Source organism: Hippoglossus hippoglossus, chromosome 21 (assembly GCF_009819705.1).
Source record: "Hippoglossus hippoglossus isolate fHipHip1 chromosome 21, fHipHip1.pri, whole genome shotgun sequence".
Lineage (NCBI taxonomy): Eukaryota > Metazoa > Chordata > Actinopteri > Pleuronectiformes > Pleuronectidae > Hippoglossus > Hippoglossus hippoglossus.
In genome coordinates this window covers 17,376,134-17,403,881 of record NC_047171.1, presented here as the reverse complement: position 1 = coordinate 17,403,881, position 27,748 = coordinate 17,376,134, and the positions used below count along the sequence as shown (strand labels likewise).

Sequence of the window (27,748 nt, the reverse complement as noted above, 5' to 3'; positions counted from 1 at the left end):
GTTGAGCAGGACTCTCGTGTTTTTCTATCCAGGTACATAATAGACCATAGTTCACCCTGTCACCCACTCTTGGCTTTATATTTTACTCTCTCATATCACAACTCCCAGTGAAACTGTGGTTCCTCGTATAAAGCAAGATGGCTCTGGCAGAGCGATGTAACCACGACGCCCGGTTGGACACAGTAATTTTCACCTTTACCAGGGTCTTTAACATGTCCCCTGCCCACCACTGTGGCAATAAACCAGAAACAGCACAACTAAACTTTCTTTTCAAACAGTCCATGGGAAACAAACAGCATGACAAGGCTAAACTAATGATGCTAGGTATACTAATGAGCTACTAGCCCCCATGCAGGCCTTCTGAGAGTCTACCTACACCTTACTTTTATACAACCCATGGTTAGGCTATGCTACAAACGCCAGACATGCTAAGTAGCGGCTATGTAGGCCTTCAGAGAGTTTTACAAGACCCCTGCCCACCACGGTGCGGATAAACCAGAAACACCACCCACTCATTCACTAACCCCTACTCTACTATATAAATATATTTATATACATACAACATTAAATGTATAAATATGTCTTAGTTTATGCTTTGATGCTCTGCTCTGCTCGTATTTATAGTATAAGATGGTTAGTGACCATTGGTTGAACACTATTTTTCATCATGCATTGTGGGAAACAATGAGTGCACTATATGGAGTGTTACTGGGAACGTGAAGGCTATTAGCGCAACATCAAGTGGCATTGAATATCGCACAAATGTCAGACAACACATTTCTTTTCTTTCAAAGCTGCCGTTATTGCAATTTTAATCAAAATGTAAAACTTTGGATGATTCCCAGATTTTTAAATGTGACAACCTTTTACCTTACAACATTGTCTTATCTTATTACTATATCAGAGTAAATATAATCTTCTTTTTTTGGACTGTTGTTTGCCGACATTCACTTGAGATGTAGGGAAATGAGATTTTTTATTCATTTATTTCATGTTTTATTTAATTATGAATTGAAAAATGATTGGCAGAATGATCACTTGTGAAAAAATTATAATTTGTTGCAGCATATGAATTTGCCTTATATGCTTGATAACATGATACATTATTAATAAAGTGTTGACTGTGTGGACATAAAATATGTAGGCAAGTTAAATCTCCTTCCTCTTACTGTGTAAGACAGAGCTCGTGGTTGTAAGGTATTTGAATTTTAAATCTACAGGAGTTTCATGAGAACATCACCTTTTCTTCTTACATGTGCACAAATGCGATTGTTTTCTTTCATTAATTCAGGATTCTTCCCTGTTATGCATAATCCTGTTTTACCTCCGACCCAATCTCTCATTTTTTCTGTCCACTCTGCAACTTTGGCCGTCCGCTCCCTTTGCATCTCTTTTCTCTACTCAGCATCCAATAATCCTGCAGTGCGCATACCTTCCCACCTGCCAGCTTCCCAATTCTGCATATTACTCCACTTCCCAGCCACCCCCTCTCTCCCTTACAGCTCCTGCTTCTTGCCCTCAGATGGCATAATCCCTGTCATATTGTCACATTACAGGAGTTCAGATGCTAATGGCGGCAGAGCTAATCCAGCTGCCGGCAAGCCTGGACCAGGGCCCGCACCCGCTCTGCCCAGCTTCGAAACAGCTGTGCCTTGCTCAGTCATGCCAATGATGCACCGCGGATCACAGGCACAAAGCGGGCAGCCTGGATGCTAAAACGGACATGACCAAGAAGGCAGGAGGCCTCGAGAAATGGTGAGGAGTGTGGGAACAGATATGAGCTGGACAGGAAGGGAGAGAAGCTGCATGGACTGGCAAAGCTGAAGATATTGGCTGTGGGGGGTGGCAGGTCAGGGAATAAACTTGAAGGTCAGTGTGCAAAGGCTCGTGGTATGATAAGATATGAGTTGTGGCTTTACAACTACAAAGACATTTGGAAGTTTAAACAAGGAAACAAGCTGAATGAGGGACAAAGAGAACAAAAGAAGGTCAGGATTCACATGAGGGAAGTATATTCAACCAGTCGCTTATCGAGCTGTGGATGTGAATGAGCCTTGCCAGGCATTTATGGTCATTACTGTCTCTTACAATTTCTGCGAGATAGAAATTTCCCCTTCTGCGAGAAGCTGGGAATGTACTTACGCTCAAGAGCAATTGGTGATTGTTATGAAGTTGTCTCAACAGCACTCCCATTCTTCAGTCAAGGAAAATCCGTTTGCCAATAATACAACAACTCTTATCAAAGATTCAAAGTGAATTCAAACCGTCTCTTTCTCAATAAAACAGCATCATCCCTTTAGTGAAAAGCAGCTACTTCAAAAATAATTCAGCTAATTTGACTGAAGCCATGGGTTCAAATCATTGAAACCTGCGGTACGAGAGGGGCGGATGAAGAGGGGCGCAGGAGTGGTCCGAACACACGATCAGGGACATGAGGACTCTTTCGGGGTGGTGTGCATCTGTTGGAGAGGAGTTGTCCTCCGCCCTTTCACCGTCAACACCGCACTCCACTTCCCCGCACATCCTCTCTCTCTCTCACGTGCACAGTAACGATGAGCTCTAGATGGGATTGACGAATGCATCTCCTCTGGTAGTAACATGTTTTATGTGTGTGGTGTGTTCCGGGTGGGGAGAGGGTTCAGCTGTATGATGGATGACAACAGCGGGCAAATGTCCTGTTAATAGACGAGTGTAGTACATCAAGACCATTTCAGGACCGCAGTGAGCTACCATAGCAACTCTTCATTTGATTTGCATGTGCTGGGGTAAAATCAAACCAGGATGGGTAAAATTCAATTTTGAAGATTGAAACATAAACATCAAATACTATTTGCAAAATCAGGAAGCAGAAGCTCGTTATGTCTTTTTTTAAATTGGCCTGAGACACGGGCAGCAGCTCTTGCATAAACACAAACTCTCCATCTCAATCTTCCACAGTGTACAGAGGGAGACCTTTGACCCCCGTCCTCAAACAGAGCCAGGTTTGGAGAGTGGATGCGCAGCCTGTGTACTCAGCTCTTGTGCACACAGTGGTTCGTCTCCTGTCTGTGTGTTCATGCCGTTTACCTTTTGTTAGACTGGGAGATGTGTCTATTACAGCGAAAGCCCCCGAGTTGCAGCGGCAGTCGCTTTCCATCGTAATTTACTCCTCACTCCCTAAAAATGTTACAGGATTCAGAGGGATACTGTGTCATTCCTGATTTAGACAAACAAGGTACTGTATGTCTAAGAAATTATGTTGTCACACATTTTTATTCCTGGCAAGGGAAAACTATGAGATCATTTTCATTCAGAAGCTTCCATAAGACTAAATAACATTTCTGTGTTTTGAATGAAGAATAAAAAGAGAGTCTGATAACATCCTGAGTGCATCACAGTCATGACGACAAGTATTTAGGAAAGTTAGACATGTATTTAAAGTCAGCATTTATATTAAGTTAGAGTTATCTGTCAATATGAGGAGAACTTGAAAGTGAAGACGATAATAATGAGGCTCAAGAAAGGCTAGAACCTATCAGAGAGAAATTAAAGATGTGTGTTTGCTAAAATCAACGGAGTTTTTCCACCCACACAGTTATTTCTGTATCTCAAATTAAAGCTGAGACTATAGACACTTTAATGTATTATCCATTCTTTTATGTCCCAGTGAATGTGCTGAAGCTCAGTGTCTCTAAAACAACTATTTTGCATTCATCAATAAGGCCAATGTTACTAAGAGACAGCAGCTAAGCAGCAGCTGGCTAAAATGAACAGTCTTTGAGGACATTAGCTGTTTGTGATGTGCCCTCATTGCCTCCTTCCTGTTTCAGTGCCTCCAACTTCACCCTGGACGACTGAGAGGGGCCTGGGCCGATGGGTGATGAATTCACCGCACAAACGACACCAAAGAGCGAGAGAGATTCAGACGGTTTCAAACAGAAAATTCCTGAGAAAATGTAAATGAAAAGAACACAGGGTAAAGAAAAGGGGAAACTTGAGTTCCTTTCTGTCATTGTGGGGTCTTTATTCCGGGTTTGAAGAGAGAGTCTCGGGGTCAGAGTGGTGGGGAATGTGCACTGAGAGGGTTGAAAGGGAGGAATGCCATCCATGACTGGCTGAGATTTCCCGAAGGAAAATCGGTGAAGCCTCAGAGGCTAATCTATCATTAGCATTCTAAAGGAACCACTGGGAGTTGCACACACACACACACACACACAAGCTGAAATGACGTGATGCATAGAGCAGACATTTGAAGTCTTTCTGGGTAAACCCCTGAAACTGGAATTATCAAGAACTCAACGTTCACTTTTATCTTGAACTAAAATGAAACTTCTTTTTAACTCTGTTTTCAGCATCTCTCACTGATTAACGTAGATAATTAACAAAAGGAATTATTAGTTGCAGACTTAATTCAATCAATATAAACTAAACCCAGACATTTTCTTTAACCTTCGCCATCCCTTAACCTTCCTATGTGTTTGTTTGAGTGTTCATAAACACGACAGATTACCACAAAATTCTGTGAAAGGATGCGGAATGGATCAGAACCCATTAAAGTCTTGGTGCAGATCCGGATCAGGGGGTGGATCCAGAATATATTTTTCTTTTTCACTTACTTTAACATGGCAAGGTGTTTTTACTTATTTACGTTGTCATTGTTTAACTACAGAATAATTCAGAGATCTTGATGCAAATCCATGATAAGAAAAAACAAGAAGGGAACACTGAAAGCGCAAACCAAAACAAACCATACCTACCAAGAATTATGCCCAATTTCACCATGTTAATGAAATTTGGAAAAAGAAAAAACCTGGTTCTCCTTATTTATCCGGATCAGCTCCAAAATGTAACGTGTTCTTCCTTGACTCATGCCGTACCAAACCATTAAAGCTTATGTATATCAATTCAGTGCTTTTTGCATTTCCTGCTAACAGTCCGACAAATGCAGGTGAAAACATAACCTCCTCTGCGAAGGTAATAAATCGTCTGAACAGAAGATGTAAACAAAAGGGGCGAGAGAAAAGGGCCAAAACGAAGACACCTTATTATACACAAACACACACAGGGCTGACAAATACACATGAACAAAGTTCCCACTCATCCATTGTATGGTAAACACAATGAGGTCTGTTCCAGTAATGAGGGAACCTAGAGCTGTATTGATCACATGCAGTGGATCAGACGACCTCTGTCAGTCCCTCAGAGCCCACTTTATACATCCAGAGAACCCGACACAACTGCCTCTCATTTACCAATTTACATCTCTCTCTCTCACATACACATACACACACACAAGCACACAAACGCACGCACGCACACACTTCCTGTCTCTGCACCACGACTCGTCCTCTTGATCCATTTTAAAGGTTCTCCGTCCTTTTTACACTGTTCCTTTTTTTCTCCCATCTTTTGTTGCCTCATCTCCTCCTCTCTGTTTCCATGTATCAACCTCCTTATTTATGTAAATCCATTTGCTGTGAGAATGAAGCTTGTCTAATGTCCTGAACACTGCTGGATTTTATGCCATTTCTTCCCGGTAACGGTAGAATAATGAAAATGTAAATAGCGTTAAGCTGGGTAGCTTAAGACAACCTCTTAATGAAGGCAGAGAGAGAGAGAGAGAGAGGGAGAGAGAGAGAGAGAGAGAGAGAGAGAGAGAGAGGGAAAGAGAGAGAGGGAGAGAGAGAGAGAGAGAGGGCATTTATAGCTTCAAAAGAGCTGCCGACGTCACAGGCTACAACATCACATACAGCGAGCCACTGAGGCATGTGTATGGGAACCAGCTCGAGAGGGGACATCATAGGAATTCAAGATGTGCAGTAAGAGTTGCCTTAAAATAAAGCCCGGAAAGAATATCCTTTCAAGTGACATTTCGACTGGTTTGCTCCAAACACCATTCAAGTGTCTTTTCTTTCTTGTTTGTTTCTTTGGGCTCCGCGGTTGCCAGTCAATCTCCAGGGAACAACCCCTGAGCTGTGATCCGAGGAGATGTTCATCAGACGCCGTTTTCGCCTCACTGTGACACGGCTGTCCGTTAGTGGGGTAACTCTAATATTTAGCAAAAGGCGATCGTACCTATATTCACTCTGCCTTTACACATGCACTTATCCGGGAAGAGTGAGGGGGAGGCGGTTATGTAAGAAGGGATCCGGGAGGGCTACCCCTGAGCTTTGGATAGGAAAGAGCAAAGCAGATGAACATGGAGTACGTGAACGTAGAAAGCGAAAGACAGGAAATGGGGCAAAGGTGACCTCTCGTGCGCTGCTGATGAAAAGATTGAGTCAGACATGAAGAAGAGGGAGGGAGCGAGGAAGAGAAATGGAATAAACCAGAATAATTAGTGATTTGAGACAGTGATGACAAGAGAGAGAGAGTCAATCCAAAGGAAACAATAGAGACAGAGAATAGAAAATGCAAAATGAATTCAAGTGAAAGGATTTTTTTTTTTCTTCTTTTATTCCAGGGGTGCACCGATAAGTGTTTACCGTCACCTCTCTCTTATAGATTGTGGATCTTACACCGACGGCAAAACAGCATGCGTGTCCTTGCTGTATACTGCTCAACCTTGGGATAACTCTGCATTAGCACATCAGGCTGTTAAGTCAATCCCACAGCTACTCAGCCAAACACACCATTGGCTTGATCTTTGATTGTAAAAGCCTGCCAGGCTGGCAAGTTAATCCTGGAGCGGAGTAGACCAATCAAGTTGTCAGGCCCGGCTCACCGTCAATAACACATTTAGGTCAAACACAAAAGGCACGGAGCGGACTAAATCTTCTGAATACATACCTTCATCAAATCAGATATCCACAGCTGATATCACCCAGTATGTATCTGTAAGTATGTGGGAAGAGGAACGCCTTTAAAAGCTCCTTTTACTTGAAGAAAAGAAAATCAATATAGGATCTGGAACTTTGCGGGATTACTTATACGGCTGCCTATTTTTGAATCGATTGCCATGTGAGCTCAGGCACTTGACAACGTGAAGCAGGAGAAAGGTTATTGCGCAGACACCAGAACCACCCACATCTGTAGTGGCATCAACTCCGAACGGAAACAACCAGACAGGAATTAAGGAAGCGGCCGTGGTGGAGGATAAGGGAGGTGCAGTGGCAACGAGAGGGCTGGAGGGGAGGAAAGAAACGCAGAGACGGCAGGGAGAAATAAAGAGTGATGGAGAGAGACAGAAAAAGAAGGACTCCGTGCCGACGGGGAGACAGCACTATTTACAGTACATTAGTTGTTATGGTGATAAGCAGTAGGGAAAGGAAGGGATGTAGTTGTCAGGGTGATGGGGCTGCATTGCGCTACTAATGATATGTAAAAATAACTGTGCTTGGATATGGACATACCTTTGGAGGAAAAAAAAAAAAACTGGAACACACATACACACATAAGACAAAGCAAGGTGTTGAAGCAGGCTCCTCTCATTAGCATTTGGAGACGTACTCAGATTCCTCCCCCTCAGTCGCAGCATGGAGCTCGCTTTTTTGTAAGTTTTTGCTTAATGAGGGATGGAAGCTGGGTACACACAAACACTGCGGATGCGCGTGTGCGTGTGTTCATTGCTACGTGAAACCCTTGTTCTTCTGCGCTTCTTAAGGTCTGACACCAGCAGCTGAGCGCACATCCCATTGACAGAGGGGGGTGACAGAGGATTGCAGGTAATTGTAGTTTAAATGGCCTGAAGGGTTTTCTAGAATGCCGGTCTTTGTAGTTTGTGCTGCCTGCAGAATAACCTCTGGGTTTTCTGCAGGCGTCTGATGTGATTACTGTCAAAGTGCAATCAAACACACCGCCATTTATAGTAGTTAAGGCTACTTACTGTATGTTCTGGTGGAAATTATCCAATTATATTTACTCAGGACTCATTTTCAGAATTATTTACAACAATGATAAAATATGATGCTTTACTGATAACAGAAATTGATACTACAAGTGCAGTGCCCATTCTAGACATACTGTACCTGTTTGGAATGGACTGTTTGCTTGTCCTGTGGCGATGCCTTACTTTCTGAAACCGTATAAAGTGATTTGCAGTATTGAGCCGCAGCAAAACCTACTGCAGGACTCAGTCTGAAGAACCCTGAAGCCACCGCTGCTGCACAAAGTGCTGTTCACCTCACAGTTCAGTGAAGCTTTGTGTGAGTTGTTCTGACTTGTTTCCTTATTGATGAGTTGGATGTTCACCTCACAGAATGTTCCTGTTCACCTCGCAGTTCAGTGAACTCGACTCAAAACCCCAAACTGGAGAATCAGTTGTCATTGCCGTTGATGAGCGCCAAATGCTGCTGCTATAGAGTGCTGGTCGCCTATTTAATTATTTTTTTAAATATTAAATGTATCACATGTCCAAATCGACATTGCATCTCCTTGGGCCCTTAACAATACACATGCCAGGTGTGAAGCCGAGAAGATGAACAGTTTTTCCGATGTGTGTTCCACAGAAGCTGCTTTCAGACATGCACTGAGCTCTGTAGATCCTCTGTATTTTCTCTGGAGGGGGTGCATGTGTGAACGCAAATGTCCGAGCTTCTGCAGATTTTCTCTGACTGGCCTCCAAATATAAAGTCGGTAGAAATCCAGAAAAGTTGATGTGTGAACACCGCAGGGGGTTTGCTGACACTTCTAACACGCAACAGGCGCAAAAATGAAATAAACTAAAAGAAAACAAATGTCTCCCGGGGGAAGAAGCGGTGACACACACAAAGAAGACACAGAGGAAGATGTCGAGAGAGTTTGGTGATAAGAGCTGACGACGGTGTTAAAGTGTCTGTTGGCAATTGGACTTTCTTGTGTTTCTAAAAGCCATTTCACCTCAAGTGAAGAAGGCGTCTGGACACAGACAGATAGATTTCTGGAATTAGTAGATCGATTATATAGATAAAGTTAAAATGACTTAGTTCATTCTCACTATATAGACAATGTGAACTTTGGAGTGACTTTGTCGGCTTCTCTCCTGAGCCTCTTACGTAGATTCAGGCTCCACAACTGAACAGCTCACTGATTAACATGTTTTCAGACACAGCAGCCCCTACACAACTGAGCTCCTATGATATTTACAGTGTTCTGCATTGGGAACCACCTCAGAGACATAAATACACTGTAAAATAAACAGAAAAGTTACATTTTTTAAGTGATACAATTCAAAACTTCCTCCCTCACTCGAGTCTAATATTAGAGAAAACATGGGAATATACAAATTTTTAAACCTCAGCAGGAATTCCGTGTTGAAAATGACCAGTGAGTCCAAATACAACCGTCACTTCTGGTTAATCACATATCACATCACACTAATAAACAGCGCACACACTCTGCTGCTGTATCACAGCCATTTAATGCGGGCTAAATTGCCTTGATGTCTATAAAAGCATCTAATGGCACTTCTCCTCATTTACAAACGTTTAATTACCTGACAGTTGCTTCCTGTAGTGTATATAAACCCACTCACACACCGTTACACCAGAGCACATGCTGAATATTACATTACACTGTACTTACTTGAGCCAGAGATGTGAATGTTCACCCCAGCATAATTGCTTCATTATCAGTAAAGACCAGCACATACATATCTCACCACATGTCCCTATAATAATCCCCTTAACGCAGCCTCCACACACAAACACATGTGCAAAATACACACAAAGCATTACACACTCACACAAGTAATTTCCCTGAACATACATAAACCACAGGAAGTAATATCCCAGGCTGTGCTGTTCTTTAAATGGAAACCATTAGAGGGGATTTTAAGACCAACTGTATAAAAATACAGTAGAACAAAACCTTCTCTCTTGCCTACAATGTGGTGGGCATCACTGAAAAAACATTGACGCATATTTCATATCGTTTAAAAGAATTTAACTGCATTACAACAGTTTCCAATTCCAATCTTTGACAGATGATGCAACAATTTCCCTGTTCTTTCCTGCAAAATGATGCTGTAATCAAATGCAATCTTCAAACCACAACTACTCAGTATTACTTCCACTATTTTTATATAAATATTAAAATAAAACATACATATATATATATATATACATATTTTATATAGATATTCTACTATTTACTTTACTACTGTGAATTAATACCCATATTAACCTCACTGATATTGTATACCATACCTTGTATACCCTATATACTTATATCAGTCTATATACGCATACATACTTCAATAATGATTATTTCAAACATCTCCTGATAGCTTATATAATGGACAGATACAGTTTATATTCTCGTGCAAGCATCCTGTGCCACTGCACTTTACTCAAGTACATTTATCTACAAATAAAATGTTCCATCAGTAGTGAAATTTCTATATTATTTACATATTTAATTTAATTTTATATTCTCATTTTAGTGCCTATTTTTTCTACTTATGTGTACACATGTTCTCTAGATTAACTCATTCTGACTATCTGTTGCTGTAACAAGTGATTTCCCCCAGCGTGGGATCAATAAAGTGCATCTTATCTTTATCCTAAACAATAAACATCACTATATTGTTGCTTGATGGCCTCCATATGCTCGCCCACCCGGCTTCCCTGCAGGTGTTGTGATCGGAGCGAGGAAAACCGGCTTCCTGCGTAACCGCACAATGCAGCATGCAGGGGCGGCCTGGCTCCCCACAAGAAAGCCATTTAATCTCCAGTAGTCTGCATGTGATCAATCTCCCAGCACAGTTACTGCCGCACAGGCCATTCCTCATCATTTAGAGAGAGCGGTATTGACCAGGCCAGGACAGCCTCTGTAGTACACTGGTGTGTTGTGAGCCAACAGCAAAGAATGAACAAACATCCAGTGTATAAAATACATCCTCTTATTTGTTTCTCCATCGTGTATTTGCATTTGCACCGATCGGCCACAACCTTAAAACCAGACACGGTTATGTGCCTGCATGCGTGTTTATTAAATATGAATATGTGTGTGCAGGATGTTTATGCTCATGTGTCTCTGTGTGAGTTTGTCTGGCTTGTTTCCATATTGATAGAATGGATGGATTGTCTTGTGCACTGATATGAGCCATATTCTCTGCTTACACTTACATCACACATCGTTAGTTAGACGTCCCTGCCTAGTGGCTCGCATCAAGTAAACAGATACCAAGGACAAGCATCATATTGTTAATGAGCATTAAATGTAACTGGCTTAGCAGAAAGAGAGAGAAGGTGGAGGCGAAAACTACTCTTGAAAGTGTCGCATCATTTTAGACCTACCACGTTCAGGGGGATCAATTGCTCATCTAGAGACTGGCTGTCATCCCAGATTAGTGCGTACGGACGTAAATGTGGACAGATGATCAGTCAATAAACTATTAAACCCTTTTCCTCCACCAGGAATTAGAGGAATGAATGTTCAATACAAGAATCTAGGAAGGCCTCTCAGGTATGAGACAAGTATGACAAGAGGAGACAGGGTCTCGATACATCTTATTTGTGTACGTCATTCAGCCCATCGGCCCGACAGTGGCCATGTCAGAGAAACTGCAGCAGTATGATTTGTGAAATGAAAAGAGAACGCCTTGTTAAATGAATTCAAACGACTGATTGGCTTGATTTTGTGTCCCTGCATGTCCTCATACTTATCGGAAGGTTATTCAGGGCTCAGTTCCGTGGACTTCATCCCCCACGCTGCCTTGGGGCCATGTCAGATTTACAGTTATCCATGACGGGCTCTTATCTGGAATTTGGAGCGGTATTTGCAGAGTCATCTAGAATATTGGCTGTATGGTTTTTTTATCCCCGCTCAGAGAAACAGCAAGAGGCCATCGCTGGGATATCACAAGTCACACTAGGAGAGACAGTCAGATGAACACACACACACACACACACGCACATACACGCTATGATAATTGGGTAGCTATTCCCTGCCACATCAGAGTATGTAGACAGTGAGCTGACTGCAGAGGCTTTGGGGACACTATGCTACATTACACCAGCAGTCGCAGCTGGTAAACCTCTGTGCAGCTCTCAGTCCTTCTTTTTTTTTTTTTAGCATGTCAATTAGAGGTTAATAGATATTCATTTACAAAAAATATTTTTTTGCAAACACTGCTGATGTTAACAGGCCTTTAAAACATGCTTAAGATAAGACAACAACCGTCTCGAGCAGGTTCGGATTGTTTGCAGCAAGGTTCCTTTTTTATTTACATTGAACCTTTTATGCAAAGTCAGTAACTAGATTAAAAGGCAATTGAATCAACTCAGGCACTCTATATATTTACTGTAGCCGGGGCCTCAAGTGGGTTAAGTGTAAGACATAGTGAGGCTCCCGTCCTTGCATTTGATCAGAGTGCAGAATGTTGTTTTCCACTGCAGCATGCTCACTCATCCCTGCAGGCTGTGTTTAAAAGCCATTATTCCAGCTAACAGACCGGTCAGCGGGCCTTGGATGTGTTTAGTGATGTGTATTGTCTGGCTCTCTCATGACATTTGGACTGCATAAACTGACAAAGTGTTCATGCAGCGTTTTCTTTTTTTTAAAGTTTTCTCTCTCTGTGTGGGAGAGCCGTGGCAGCTGAGGCTATAATGCGCAGCCATGAGGAGTTCATAATCAGGGCATATTGTCTGCTCATGTCCTGGCAGTGGGTCTGGGGCAAAAAGACAACACGCGCACGCGCGCACACGCACGCACACGCACACACGCACGCACGCACGCACGCACGCACGCACACACACACACACACACACACACACACACACACACACACACACACACACACACACACACACACACACACACACACACACACACACACACACTAAACTCAACTTTTGACCTGGCGACACTGATTGATGAGCAGGTGGTGCACTTCCCAGCACAGTGCTCACCCTGTGCATATGGTGGGCCATCAAGAAAACCTGTGATGCCGAAAAGCTGGTCTGAAAGCAATTTAGGTTCTGACTGAGCGCATGCATTTGAATCTAGTCGGTGCAAAATACATCACAGCTGAAATCTCGTACAGTTCTGCAGTGGGAAGTCAGAAATGTGTAGCCCTGTTAAAACTGTTCCTGTGTGTGTTTTAAGTTGTGAGTAGTGTGCAGCCGCTGAGCTGATGTAGTTTCCCTTCTTGACGTCCTTGAGTTCAGTGCCTCCTATAATTTCAGTATGACTGACCAGATCTATTTAGAAACATAGTTCTCATTACATTTGGCTTAAAATTGCACAATAAGTGGGCGTTTTGGGTCACATGCAATTATCATCAACATCAGTCCAAACACTGATGGCGAAAAAAAAACGAAAAAAAACCCCTAAAACCTCCGCCAAGGCCCAAACCTTTTTTTGAATAATATCCATAAATTATTCTCTGAGAAATAAAGGAAAATGTTTAAAAAGAAATGTTAAAGAAAGAGACAAAAAAATCCTGGATCTGCCCCCTGGTCCAAAACTGCACCAAAATTGAATGTGGTCTTCCTTGACCCAAACCACATCCTTCCTCCAAGTTGCATGGGAATCTGTATAGTTGGTTTTGTGTAATCTTCCCTAAAAACAAACCTACTAAATTAAGTATTAAATTACTTATAATATTCTCATAATTTGTGGCATTATAATATATGACTCAAAAAAGCTATGTCAATGGATTTCCTTATGCTATTCAAATGGACAGGGACTCAGCAATCTGTTGGCCAGAGAAGAAATCAAAGTGCTGAGGCCTAAATACCTTTATTTTTAAATGCATGGAGTGACCAGTTTTCATTGGAATACATGGGAAGCCATTTAGTTACACTGCATCCAGTTCTCTCAACACATCCATGGTTAATGTGAAAGTTTACAGCACCTCTCATAAAGTCCACTGCCTTTTACCTTTTTTTTACCATCAACCCTGGAGCAGACATGCAAAGGCATATAATGCTCATATATCATGACTATAACAATCTTTGGTGCGGTCATGCGCAAAAAGCAATATGGCCTGAGCACAAATCCATAAAAGGCAGAATTAAAGGCTTTTTACAGAAAGAGCATCAGTTGCACCGGGCCTGGTAGATCCCCATTGTTATGATACATCACAGTCTGATGAGACGTCACAGTCCTAGGTGTTTTTCAGGGGAATGAATGAGGTGTCATATTTTCAATGCCTCCGTGTAATGAGGCAAAGGCATTCAGGACTCAACCCAGAAAGAGTTGGGCAGGGGATATTTCTTAGGATGAAGCCGGGTGTGTTGGAGAGGAGGGAGGGGGGAACGTTGTCGTCCCCCAAGGCCTGAATTTAAAGAGGACATAAGGTTCATTTGGTTGACTGTCTACCACTGACAATTCCTCCCTAACTTCCCATGATCATTTCTTGACTGATCTCTGCTGAAACTCCGATCCGGTCCACTGGACAGAGCAGCGTTAACAAATCCACAGAGATACAGAACGTCGAGCATTGCCTTTTTGTTGTTCTTTTCTCAAACCTGCCCAAAACATATTGTATATACTGGACAGAAACCAGACCTCTTCCCCAGGATAGACTGCAAAAATGACAACATCAAACCAATAGCAATTTCGGCACTTCTGAGAATTAAATGCCAGCGTGTAAAACCTGCATATTTCTGAGCCTCGATAAGATGTTCAAAAATTTAAACTTCTCATTAAACCTTTGCAGGGCCACTGGTGTGTGAAAATGTGTGAAAAAATGATTACATTTTAGGTCAGGCCAACTGTAGTTCCACTCTAGTGTTGTGTCATATTAACATTCTCAAAATAGCCACCTGCATATTTTTTAAACATGTACACCTGTTCAAGATGGATACCTTCTTTTTCATTATCAATCCATTGTTTATTTTCGATCAATTAACTGTTTAAGATATAAAATGTAACGATTCTTCATAAAAATGTCTAAACACAACTCTGTTTTATATTTTTTGGGCTTGTGAACTTACATTATCCAAAATGTTCAGCAATGTTCAAACCCATGGAAATCCCCAATATTATTCAAGGTAACAGGATGTTGCATTTTGGTCGCCTTTGAATTGCATCATATCCACTATCATGGTTTTGTCCGTCTCTAGTATAACCTCCCAGGCAAACCACATATAACAAAGGTAAAACACTCTGCTAGCCAGTGAGCGGTTTCTTTCACTGTTTCCTCAGGTCACTCGTCATGGATCGCCATTATTTTTTGCCGTTTGCTGTGCGTTCTGTCGCTGAAGCTGTCCAACTAAGGTACAGACACACAGGGGAGCCAAGAGATCCAAGAAGATTATGGATCAACAAATAACTCCCATGATCCTATGCTGCTCCACAATACATCTTTTGTTATCGTTTTGATTGAGAGACCCCGAGTGGCCAAAGTTAAATGTTGTACGTTTAAATAACGTTAAAAATATATACGTGGGCAGAAATGTAACTCAAGTAAGAATTCACCAAACACTAAATGACTAGTAACTGTAGTTAAAAGATGTTTGTGGATCTTACCCAATTTACTCTTACTTTTTACGATCGCTAATCTTTCATGATCCCTCATATCTTGAAACATGTGATGTGACCAAACAGAATTTTTATGTTGTCGAGTTCCTATTCGTATTTCTCATCAAACTGGTCGTTGGGTTTGCGAGGACCAGTTAAAGCCTCCTGGTGTTGTCTGATTGAAGACTGCCTCTTTACAGGCTTATCTCCAACAGACAGGCTGATATGGGGCCTCCTCAGACTCGACCGGGCTGGGTCGGCCCGACATTGGAAACAATTGGGAGTCAGATGGATGGACCTTGACAGCTTGTCTCTGTCAGAGACCAGCTCAGAGTCCCAGGGAGTGAATCTCACATGGTGTCAGGTCGGCCTTGGTCAGTCCACTGCACAATCACACCGAGGTGAGAGACCATATTGAGCACAACGCCTAGAGTTAAAACCCTCGTTCGCAGCAGCAGAGCGTACACGGCCGAGATGTGGGTCAAACACGAGCTGTATATGAACAGCTCATACATGCTTCTACTGAACGTGCACACACACACACGACTAGAAAAAACAATCTGCCCCAATTTATACCCAATAAAACATTGAGCTGCGCCAAGTGTGGCACAAAGAATGAGGGGATAAGAGACACATCCAAGCCCAATTGAATAATTATAGGAGAATGCCATCTGGACACTGGGAAGGAAAATCAATCTCCTGTTGACTTGTATTAAAATTTCTGCTTTGGACTCAATAATAATAAGAGCCCACTATAAATGACTGTGACATACAGTGGGTCAACGTTCGATGCCAGAGGTGCTCATTGTAAGTGAAGTTATTAGCTGCCATGAGAGCTCAGCTGCTCCATCTTTTTTTATTCTCCTGCACATGAAGACAAATGTCGCAAACATTTGAACCATAGAGAAAATCAGCCACCCGGAGCTTCATCACACAATTCATCTTCTTTTACTTCCACATTTCTTCTGTGGATCCAGTATGGCGGATTCTGCATCGTGCTGGCTGATCGTGATAATAAAGGCGGATCCTTTATCGTGTTGGCATCTGATAATGGTGGTGGACCACGACCGAGGTGGCAGCTGATGATGGATCCTAATGGCGGCAGTGGACAATGACACAGTGCACTATAGTGGCATCCGATCTTGATGGTGGATCATGATCTTGCTGGCTGCTGACCATAGACTATGATTGCAGCAGGACTGCTCGATACATAGTATTTCTCCTCAGACACTTGACCATTAATGACATTAATCCACCAATTCACTGACCTTCAGTTATGCTTCAAAATGTTTACCCTTATCAATGCTGCTAAAACCTTTATCTTGGTGATGTTCTCCTTTACACTTGACATCTATTGCACTTCTGTCCGTCCTGGGAGAGGGATCCCTCACATGTGGCTCTCTGAGGTTTCTACCTTCTTTTTACCCTGTTAAAAGGGTTTTTTAGTAGTTTTTCCTTACTCTTGTTGAGGGTTAAGGGCAGAGGATGTCACACCATGTTAAAGCCCTATGAGACAAATTGTGATTTGTGAATATGGGCTATACAAATAAAATTCGATTGATTGATTGATTGATTTAACACAGACACATAATCGTATTACTGCGAGTGTGAGTGTGTTCGGGCAATGCCATATTTATTTAAATTTAAAAATGTAAAAATACTGGAATCACAACATCTGCTACAGTGCACACACTGACAGAAGGCTGTGGTAATTTATTTTACATTTAGCTAAACTAAAACTGCATTTTAGGAAGATATTTAAATTAAGTGTGTTTAAATGCTTAATGAAGCCTCTTCCAACTCCATTTGTGTGATTCAGTCTTTCAAACAGATTCAAAAACACCTCTCATCTACAGTATGAATATTTTGTTTGTTTGCTCAGCACCATCCACTGCCTCCATCAGTTTGTGGGCTGAATGTTAATGTGGCCCCTCGTGTACGTCAGTGCTGTATGAACGCATGCAAGAGAGAAAAAAAGTGACAGTATCCATGTCCCAGATTAGAAGCTGATCCGATTTTGCACATGTCCCCATTTGTAATCTTTCAGGTAGAGAGGAGACAGAGGGGCCTTTCAAAGAGGTATTAACTGGCCAAACTGCCCAGTGACACTCCCTCACCTTTGACCCCACAGTTGGGGTGTAATATTGACTTAACTGATATCGATATTTGACCAGAGGACCCAGAGGACCCACTTGATAGATCTGATGTGCTGTCCTGGTTCTGATCTATATTGAAATCCTCAACGGACTTACGCATATAACCACTCAGGCGCTCGCATATGTGTGTGTGTGTGTGTGTGTGTGTGTCCACACAATCACACATGTGCACTCAATCGACCACATACATTTTCACACACAGGTCCTACTTAAAGCATGGCAGAACTCTGATTATACTAACACCACCTGAGACACAAATATGAAGACAATATTATATTAATGACAGAAAATAGAAATGCAATTAAGTTGTTATTATTTTTTGCTTTCAACATAACAGCTAAATGACAAGTAACCTTTACTGTAACTTAGTTATAAAATAATATTGCAAGATAACACTTCAAGATTGCTGAAATAATATTTAATTGTTTAATATTTCACATTGTTTTAAATAGTTTGAGAAAAGAAAAAAAGCAAATTCTACTGATATAAATTCCGTCTTGAGTTTAACACTTTAGTTTATCCATTTATTATAATTACCAACACTTTATTACAGTGCATCATCTATATAGTCTACAGACTTTTAAGGACAATACTAAAAATTGTTATACATGTTCAGACACCTGGGAGATAAATAAAAATTGATGCACCACAAAGTACATACAAAGTATAATGTCTCTTGTTAGCAGCTGGACTTTGAATGAATCAAGGTCTGACTCATAGTATGTTACCTTATTGATATTTGGGCAGATTACAAGTTTATACAACACATGTGAACAATTCTGTGTTCCAAATGTTCACGTGTGCCCTGTTCCAGTTCCTCTCCCTTGGCCGGAGCTGGATTAAATTAATAATGTTGAGTTCGGGAGTACAGAAAGAAAAATTCCCACGTTTAAAGAGCGGGACTAAATCCTTGGGACAAGACCAACAGTTTGTCCAGTGAATCCTGCCCAATCCTATAAGGTGAGAGATAAAATAAGATAATCCTTTATTAATCCCACTGCTGGGGCGTTTGCACTGTTACAGCAGCAAGTGGGATAGTCCAGCAGCAGGAAACACCAGTAAAAGCAGGATATCATAAGTCAAATAAACTACGTACTATAAACAAGTAAACCACACTAATGGCTGAATTCACATTGTTGCACACGCGGGATATTGATATTGCAGTTGTTTACTATGCATTGATATTGCACGGGGAATTTGTCAGATTTAGTGTGAGTGGTCTATTTAGAGCATTGTTGATCGTAAAGGCTAACGGCAGCAGGAAGGACGGACCTGCAGTATCTCTCCTTCACACACACAGCAGGCGAAGCGGCCTGTCACTGAAGGAACTGCCCGGTGCTGTCAGAGTGTATCCTGCACGGGGCCGGAACATGACAATGACGCCTCCTCAGAGACGCCATCCTTGACTCCTGCTAGCATTACCAGCTACTCTGGAGATTTGACGCCAGATGGTGAGAGCATATTCGGTGAGCAGTTTGACGTCCACAATGCACATGTTCTGTCGGTGTTTCATTATATCAAATACAAATTAAATGCAGCGTTACGGTAACTGCAGATAATCTATGTATAAGGAGCTAGTTAATGTCAACAGATTCTTCCATGTGAATATGGAGAATCTGTAGGTGAGGGACAAGACTGTGGAGCTGGAAGCATTTTGGTTTCTGTCTCTAGTTTGACTAATCACGTTTGAGCCGGCTTGACCAGTCTGTCTGGAGAGCAAAAGAGGCGGTAGACAGTAAAGGAAATGCATCAGCTATCAGCATTTACACACAGATAGCTGTTAACAGAGATTAGCCAAAATCTCGTCGGGACATTAAATGCCCACAAATCAATTATTTAATTAATGCATTTGTTTTAGTTGTTCAGAGAAGTGTTGTCATTTTGGGGTTCCTCCCACAACACATCCAATTATAAAGAAGTGAGTGAGCCAACTGCTAAAGCTCAGAACACATCCCCTGATAAAGAGGCCATTAACGCTCCACAGAATAAAGCAGCGAGGGCTATAAAAGTGCAGGAGTGCAGGAGTCAGTGAAAGGTTGGTGAGTGCAAGCCCAAAACTTGTGGATGTCGGGCTGCAGGCTTTACATGGCTCAGCAGAAAAGTCAGCTATAGAGGAAATGTATGGCGTTGGGCAGAGCCATTTAAAGCCCTTTAACAGACAGTTGAGGGCACAACGGGCAGCAGGAGAAAGGAAACTCCAGTCTGTGCAAACCCAGCAACAAGGAAACCATCAAATTTTAATGCAGCTAATGGGAACTGTTCTGTTTTGGTCAACAACAGCACATGCAATAACCAACCTAGCTTCGACTTGGTCCACAGTGGCCTCAGTCGCCTGGTCCACAGCAGACCATGTCACCTATAGACCAATCGATGATATCTGCAACTACACCAATGTCCTGCACTGAAGGTGAATGGGCTCCACAATTAACTAAAGGCTCAGAACAGTGTCATCCATAATTACACACCACTATAATCCATCACTTCTACAAAATTTTACGTGTAACATGTAAATTGTGCTGGTATACAACCACTGGTAAGGCAGCATCTGTAAAACCTAACCAGTGAAGTGTACAGCTACTACAACAATAAACATATGTTTACTAATAGTTTTCAATTGACTTTATAGGTTCAGGTTTACTAGAACCACACACTTGCACTGTTGTGTTACACATTTTTACAGATTTAAGACAATGATTTCTGCAATTTGTAGCATTTTACACAATGCGACTTCAGTCTTTAACACAGTCTTTCCCTGTGTTTAGCCAACACAGGGAACACAGGGATAAAGGATTGGGCCATTTTGTCATGGTATTTCCACTGGGATCCTTCACAACATAGTTATGTATATATATATATCCTTGAAAATAAAGGCTCACAGTGCATTTCAGATACCATGACCCCTTGTAATAGAAATTATTATTTCTGGTTGCTTTAACATAATTCACTTACTCTTTCCTTATGTAAGCAACAATGGTCTGTCTGAACTGACACACTCATCTTTGTAACCTGGGACCTGACAACATGCTTTGACAATCTTTGTATGACACAATTGCACAAGCACTTCACTAAAGGGCGAGACATAACCAGATAAAATGACCTGCCCGTCACCACCAGAAACATGTAGTTCCATGTTTTCCCAAGAGCAAATTGGTTTCCCTGTTGTGCAGTTCATTGACTTTATCTTCATCATCTCCTTATAAATCCTGTTTCCTGTGTATGCTTTTTTCCTCCATCCTGTATACTGTGTCAGTGACCATCCTCTTTGCAGGTTGAGGAACATTATGCATTGATACGTTGCTGCTCTTCGAGTCTGTCTTGTAAGTTTGTGTCCTTGAATGTAAAACCTTTAGCGAAAGGTCAGCCCTTAAATCTGCAGACGGCTCGTGTCTGAAGCACAAACACAATTGTAGTTTGGAAGGAGCATAAATACACACACACACACACACACACACACACACACGTAAGCAATGGATTTTTAAAACGAATATATCTTATTATCCAAATACTGAAAAAGTGAATGAAAAATGTATGTAAATATTAAAGTAAACCCCCAAAAACTATTATACGACTTTTCCTGCCAAGTAAAATTTTTAGCAGACCCCGTATATTTAACTAGATTGAGAATAGTGACTATATAATAGTCTGTATTCATCGCAACACAATGTATAAGACCTACCTTTTTCCAACAATGGCAATTTGCCTTCACGATGTTTGAACCATCTTTGTATTCCCGTCATGAAAAGTTTCTACCTTAAGTCTTTTGGCTCTCCATTTTCTCGTTTGACCTTTGCATTTGTTCACAATTGATGTTCAATTTGCTGGCATTTAGAGCCAAAATGAGTTTCACATTAACCCCCTGGTGACCCAGTCACTGAGAAACTGGATCATTTGGGAGCTGTCACTCTCTCTAGATTGAGGTAGGTCGAGCTAATTTGAAGAAATACACTGTATAAATTCTCATTAATTTAAATTCTTTTCACCTGAGACACAGGCAATCTTCTGAACTTACAGCTAAACAGCAGCGCTCCCACTTTCCTGCGTGAGTCATTCCTCTACAGAAGTGGCCGGGCACTTGTCTTTACATTTTACCTGTCAATCAACCTTTTCAATAATGTTTTTTAATGGATCTATGTTTATATCTAAAACGAGCAGAATCTAAAAATGTGCCATGAAGTTCAATGTCAGCAATACAGAATAATTCAAGATTCTCAACCAGCTTAACACAATCCAATAGTGACCATCGCAGAAACATAACTTTGAGGATATTCAATTCTGGTATTTTTAAAACAGTGTCCTGTGTTTATAAATGAATAATGAATGGTACATACAAAAACCTTTGAAATCAGTCCAGTAGATCTCCTCCGCCAGCAGCCATGACACGCTTGCAGTGGGTATAGTGTAATCTTAATGGGGCAACTGCGACAGTCCAAGATGTGTCTACTAAAACAGCTTTTTTCCCTCCGAGTCTGGGAAGGTAACATGTCTCGCTCAACGTGGGGCTTGCTCACAACCGCGCTCGTTGTCCCTCCTCTGATTGTAGCCTCTCTCTGTACTCGTTAACTCTTCAACTGGTAAGAGCCCTTCGTCCTTATTTCCTTTGTCCACATAGGAAAATGATTCAGCCATAATAGTTTCTCTCAGTAAAATCCAAACTCCTCTCTCCAACTCTTTCTCTCACCCCCGTCTTCCTGCAACAACCCAACTCTCACGAGATTAGATTTTGTTCAGCCAGACGTGTAATGTTGCCAGACACCAGCGCCTTTTATTGCTGATAAGAAGCACTTTAAATGGACATTTCTTGGACTGTTGCAGTTGCCCAATAAGATTACATTGTAGCCGCTGTGTCGCTGCCGCCAGTGGAGGCGATCTACTGGATATATTCCATTCATTTACACACCCACATGTATAAACATAAGTTGCATCAGCCCAATTCAACAGATTGTTCACAGCTCACATATGCTAACATAGCAGAGGCACATGTATGAAGTCACATAGGAAGTAGGTTAAATACCTGAGCCTCTTTTAGAGACCACCTTCACACTCTTGGACAGCGTGATGTACAGCAAGATCAGCAGAGGGCTGGGAGGTCTCATCTTCCCCCCCGTCCTCACAGCCTGAAAAGACAAAAGAGACAGAGGGAGAGGAGAAAAGGCAAGAGAGGAAGAAAGAAAAGAGCCATCAGTCACTGCTTGTACATGAGATCAAGTGCATCCTTGTTTCTACTAGACAAGAGTAAGTGTCAGTGTGGAGAGATGCTCTGTAACAGGCTAAACATTAGAAGAAGCACACGCGCGCGCGCACGCACGCACACACACACCTGTACATACAACCACATCCCGACATTCACACGCACACAATTGTGGGCACTGACATCAGCACACCCGTTTCCACATCCCCCTGGGGAGCCTTTCTTGAAATGATTTTCTCTCATGATTGCAATTGAGACAGGCTATCATAGCAAGGATATATTTTATGAGAAACCATTCCCTAAGATGCTGACGAATCAATAAAGACATAATTGCACGTGTAAGAAACACCACTTTTAATCGGCAGCTTCATTAAAAAAAGACAGAGACCTTGAAGGGAGTTTCAAATCATCACTTTGCGACGTGCGGAGACGTAGCAAATATCCCAACAATATACCTTATCTGTTCATACATCAAATTAATTGATGGAGGTGACTCATTCTCTGCTCCTCATCGTCTCTGAGTAAATGACTAAATCTAATATGTAGTAATTACCCTTTAACAGCCAGCTCCTGAATCAAAACCAATGCTGCTGGATATATTTGATGTTAAATATATATATATATATATATATATATTTTTTTTTAAATGGTACTTAAAAGAAAGAAAACTCAAAATACTGAGGGAAACAGTATTAACTTTACATGTAAAACAATTTTTAAAATAAAAAATATGAGAGTCCTGCTTAATTTACCTTTCCACTTTCTGATCAATATCTCTCTCACATCAAGTATTGGCACTACTGCCGGTTAGCTAGTTAGCTTGACTCAACATTAAGACTGGAGACAGGCAGAGACAGTTAGCCTGGCTTTGTCCAAATAGGCCTATAACTACATACAGCTGCTAGCACCTCTAAAACGCAGAAATTATAATATTATTTTTTAAAAGATCTTGATTGCAGCCGAGAGGCTGGCTGCAGTATAGGTCATAAACCCCCCTACTCCATGTTAGTAGATGGGACCCAACAAAAGAGTCAAATAATTTCACTTTAGGCACTTCGTATCACACTATTTGACGATATAAAAACGTGCTGAAACATCATGATAGACAGCTGAGACCGACTCCTGATTGGTCGAGCGCCCGTACTGTGGCTCCATACCCTTATCACCACTACGCAGACTCAGGCTCCCAATGCAAGATGGCCGCGTTCGTATGATTTGCAGCTCAGTGTCTCTCCCAGGTGTTTCTGTGTCTCTGTCCGTCTGTGTCAGTCCTCTGTGCCTCCTTAGGCAGCTCATCTGCTTCCTTTTAAACCTGAGGACCAATCAGCTTACAGCTCTCACCTGCGCTGATTGGTCCTCTGGTAAAGGTGAAGGTGCTCACCCAGCCCCCTCACCTCCACAGTCACCTTTGGTCAAAGTGCCTCTTGTTCCAGGCTATACAAGCCTGCTGCTGACAGTTGCTTCATATGTATCAGTCATACTGAGCAAGTTTGGCATCTGTCTGCTCCTCTAACTGGACTTTTTTATTTTTATAAATGTATTTTCCAAAGTGTCAAACTTTTTTCTTTAACTTTGGTGAAGATCTGTTGCCTTGTGATAGAGGATACATGATCAAAGCTCTCAGTCTTCTGAAGCCGTCAGTCTGGGTCCAACAGCATAAGGTAAGAGGAGGAGAGGAACACATTCACCAATTTCTGTCAGTCTAACTATGTAAGAGAAGGGGAACACAACACACAGCAAATTAACCCAATGATCCAGAAAGAAGAAGACAGGACCCCGGCCTTTGAAGACAGAAACTGAGAGAGCCAGAGCCAAGAGCGACCCTGGAGTCTGCAGCGAGTCACGTGCGCTCCAGATTAGCATAGCTAATGAAAGGAGCCTCTCTCGGTGTGTTTACACGACACTTGCGAGGCCCGCTCTGAAAAGAAGCCTTTCTCTTGTCTTCGATCACATTCTGCTTGCAAACGGCGCTCAGTCGATAAACACCGCTCTGCCAATAACGTTCTGGCAAATACCACGGCTGAAGGATTGGCGTCTCTTTGTTCTGCTAAAAGGCATTTTAAAACAGAGATAATCTGGTCGGTTCTGAATGTGTGTTTTCAGCTGCAGCTGGAGCACCACGGTAAGTTTATGTCATTGTGAATACACACACACACACACATCATCAACGAGAGGAACTGTCAAGAGTCCAAAATCCTTGTGGAGGTCAAAACAGATTTTTGGAGTCTTTAATCTCAATCCCGAGTTTTCCTTTCAGAATATAAACACGACTTCCTGTAAATCTATCCCAGATATTTAGCAAGACTATTGTAATGGAGAGAAAAGCATCTGCTAAATACACATTGACAAGAGGAAAAAACTAAAGCAAAGATATAAGGGAATTTAAATGGGAACACACACACACACACACACAAGAAAGAAGAAAGAAAGAAAGAGAAACAGAAAGATATCGCCATTATGGTTTTCCAAACTGAAAAACAACAGTAGGCAACCTTATTCCCTGATCATTGTAAAATTCCTTAACCCGGCCATCCTGCTGCATCTGTGTAACTTCGGATTTATGCTCCCTACTTGTCTGTACTTCTCTTGTTTCACAATAACAATGTGCAAAATTGTCACTTATAATCTAGACGTCAGTATTAAAGCATTTTTCTTCAAAAGCAAGTGAAAATAACATATTCTGACAATTATTTTGAGAATTTTGTGCAAACCTAATGTGGAATATTATATAATCTAATTAGAATGACACGGAGTAGAGCGTATACCTCAACCAATACCCAACAGTTTCCTTAAATCCAATCAAACTGCACCAAATTTCATAGACACCAGTTCCCTAAATATGTCACATTCTTGTTATTTCATCAAGTTCCGTGAATTATTCTCTGAGAAATCAAGGAAAATGGTGACAAACGCCCTCACACAATGTTAAAATTCCTGGATCTGCCTCCTGATCTGGCTCCACACAATCCAGTGGGTTCTTCCTTGACCCATTCCACATCCTGCCACCAGATTTCATGGAGATCCGTTCAGTAGTTTTTGTGTAAGGCTACTAACTAACAAATCCCAATGAAAATGAATATAATGTCATTCTAGGGTTTAAGACGTTCACCACGCTGTGTAACGACAACATCCCCGGTTCGATTCCGCTCGGGGACCTTTTCTTCCACGTCTCCCCGCCGCTGTATTTTTCTGACACTGTTTGCTATTCAATAAAGGCAAAGTGCCAAAAAGTGGATCATTTCCAAGCTGCTGATACAAGCTGATTTACTAAACATAAGTGAATGATTGGCAGGTTGTGTTTCTGTCGCTGCAGGGTGGAGTGTGGGGAGCTGCCCCCCCCCCGTCACAGCCTGATTCAGTACAACAATGTCAGCGACCCTCCTCTGTGTCCCCGTCATGTCGCGCCTTCACAACCCCTCTCTGTGCGCTCTGGGTCCTGCCAGCCATGACATCACCCGCCTGCCACCCTCGCTCACAGAGGGGCATTGTGCGCACACACATGACCCCCACTAGCACCCTGCACACCTCGTCCTCCACTCACATCTCCTCCCACTCCACCACCTCCTCCATCCGCTGCATTCTCACCACAAAGAGGCTGAAAAGTGCTCAACAATCAGCTTCTCATCGTTACAACCAGGGTGGTTAAATGACCAGACTAACTCCTGAGCGTACCCACGTTGTTAATGTGCCGATTGGAAGAAATTTTGTTTAGCTCCTGTAAAGCATGTAGCTATTAAGGATTTGCAGTGAGTAAGTGAAAAGTCAAGCTGGCTTTTTTTCAAAAACCCTCCTTCACTCCACTCGAATGCTCTTTCATCATTCTGACACGCTCACACTGCGTTAGAAAAACACACCTTTAATGAACCTTTAAGGTTCCTCTCCAAACAAGGCCTGGCCTCGCAAGCCGGGGATCTACAACGTACTTTATTTTTAACTACACAAGATAAATTAATCTCAGAATAATTGACTCACATGACCTTGTCTGGAGATTCTGAACAATATCAAGAAGTTATATTGTTTCCACCGCAACTTGGCAACTATCTCCCTTGATGCTGAGCTGCTGTTGTTCGACGAAACCATTGTCTCAAAAATTTGAAAAGCTAATTCAATGTCACAAAAAAAACAAGCGACTATAAAAATCCTATCGTGCTGTGTAGAAGTAAGAAGTAGTGCATACATATATTCTTAATGCGATATAATGTTGTGGCTTTCCTCGTGATTAAGCTTTTTCTCTAAGGCGTCGGGAGCAGGTGCGTCTGAGGAGGCACACAGAGTCGTGGCGTGATACCCACACTTCAGTGATGCATGAAGCATGCACACATCATCACACACAGTCGCACACATGCCACTTGCCTGCTGCTTCTGACCAGAAAACGAGGGGGCATGGCACAGCACCTCCTGCTGACTCGCTCTGACAAAGGGCCGAGGATTTACTGTTGCTAGCACACACCCTCTCCTGTGTGCACGTGGTCCGTGCGTGTGTGGAGACAGACTGGACTCTGTGCATGTTACTTTTATTCAATTTTTTTTTGTCTCTCGAGACGGCGCAGGATACACACATTCACAAAACGCTGGTTTTCCTGCTCATATCCTTAGTGTGGAGTTGTGCCACCTTAAAACAGAATGAGAAAGCTCAGCCATCTTGCCATACTGCGAGCTGTGGATGATTGATCATGTTATTTAGGGATTTAATCCAATTTGAAGGCAGCCAGTGCTGTGGTCTGAGATAAAGTGCATCCTCATAGCATGTACCAGACCTGGCTGTGTGCCCTGACAAGTGCAGAGATACCGACAGACACCAAATGTTCATCTGAAAAGATCGACTGTTTCCTCAGAATCATTATACTTGTCGACTTCATTTCGTTTCAATGTAAATTCTATCCCACTAAGTGTTTTTTTAATATAATAAATTATTTCAAATGAATATTTTATAAATTCAATTTAAAATGACATAAAATTGCCCTACTTGTCCTACGCTGTTGAACAGATTTAAAAGATATTTTAATGTAGTTAAATGGACCAATGAAAGTCTGGGCTG

At 41.9% G+C, this 27,748-nt stretch overlaps 1 protein-coding gene across 5 annotated transcripts in view; it reads right to left on the bottom strand.

Moving 5' to 3' along the window:
* Positions 1 to 27,748, bottom strand: part of il1rapl1a (interleukin 1 receptor accessory protein-like 1a) — a 165,671-nt gene that overhangs the window by 119,862 nt on the left and 18,061 nt on the right. For all 5 annotated transcript variants that reach the window (XM_034574134.1, XM_034574131.1, XM_034574136.1 and 2 more), the window contains exon 2: positions 22,534 to 22,636. In XM_034574134.1, the coding sequence (XP_034430025.1) occupies positions 22,534 to 22,615 (82 nt within the window). In that variant the 5' untranslated portion in view covers positions 22,616 to 22,636. The remainder of the gene's footprint in view (positions 1 to 22,533; positions 22,637 to 27,748) is intronic.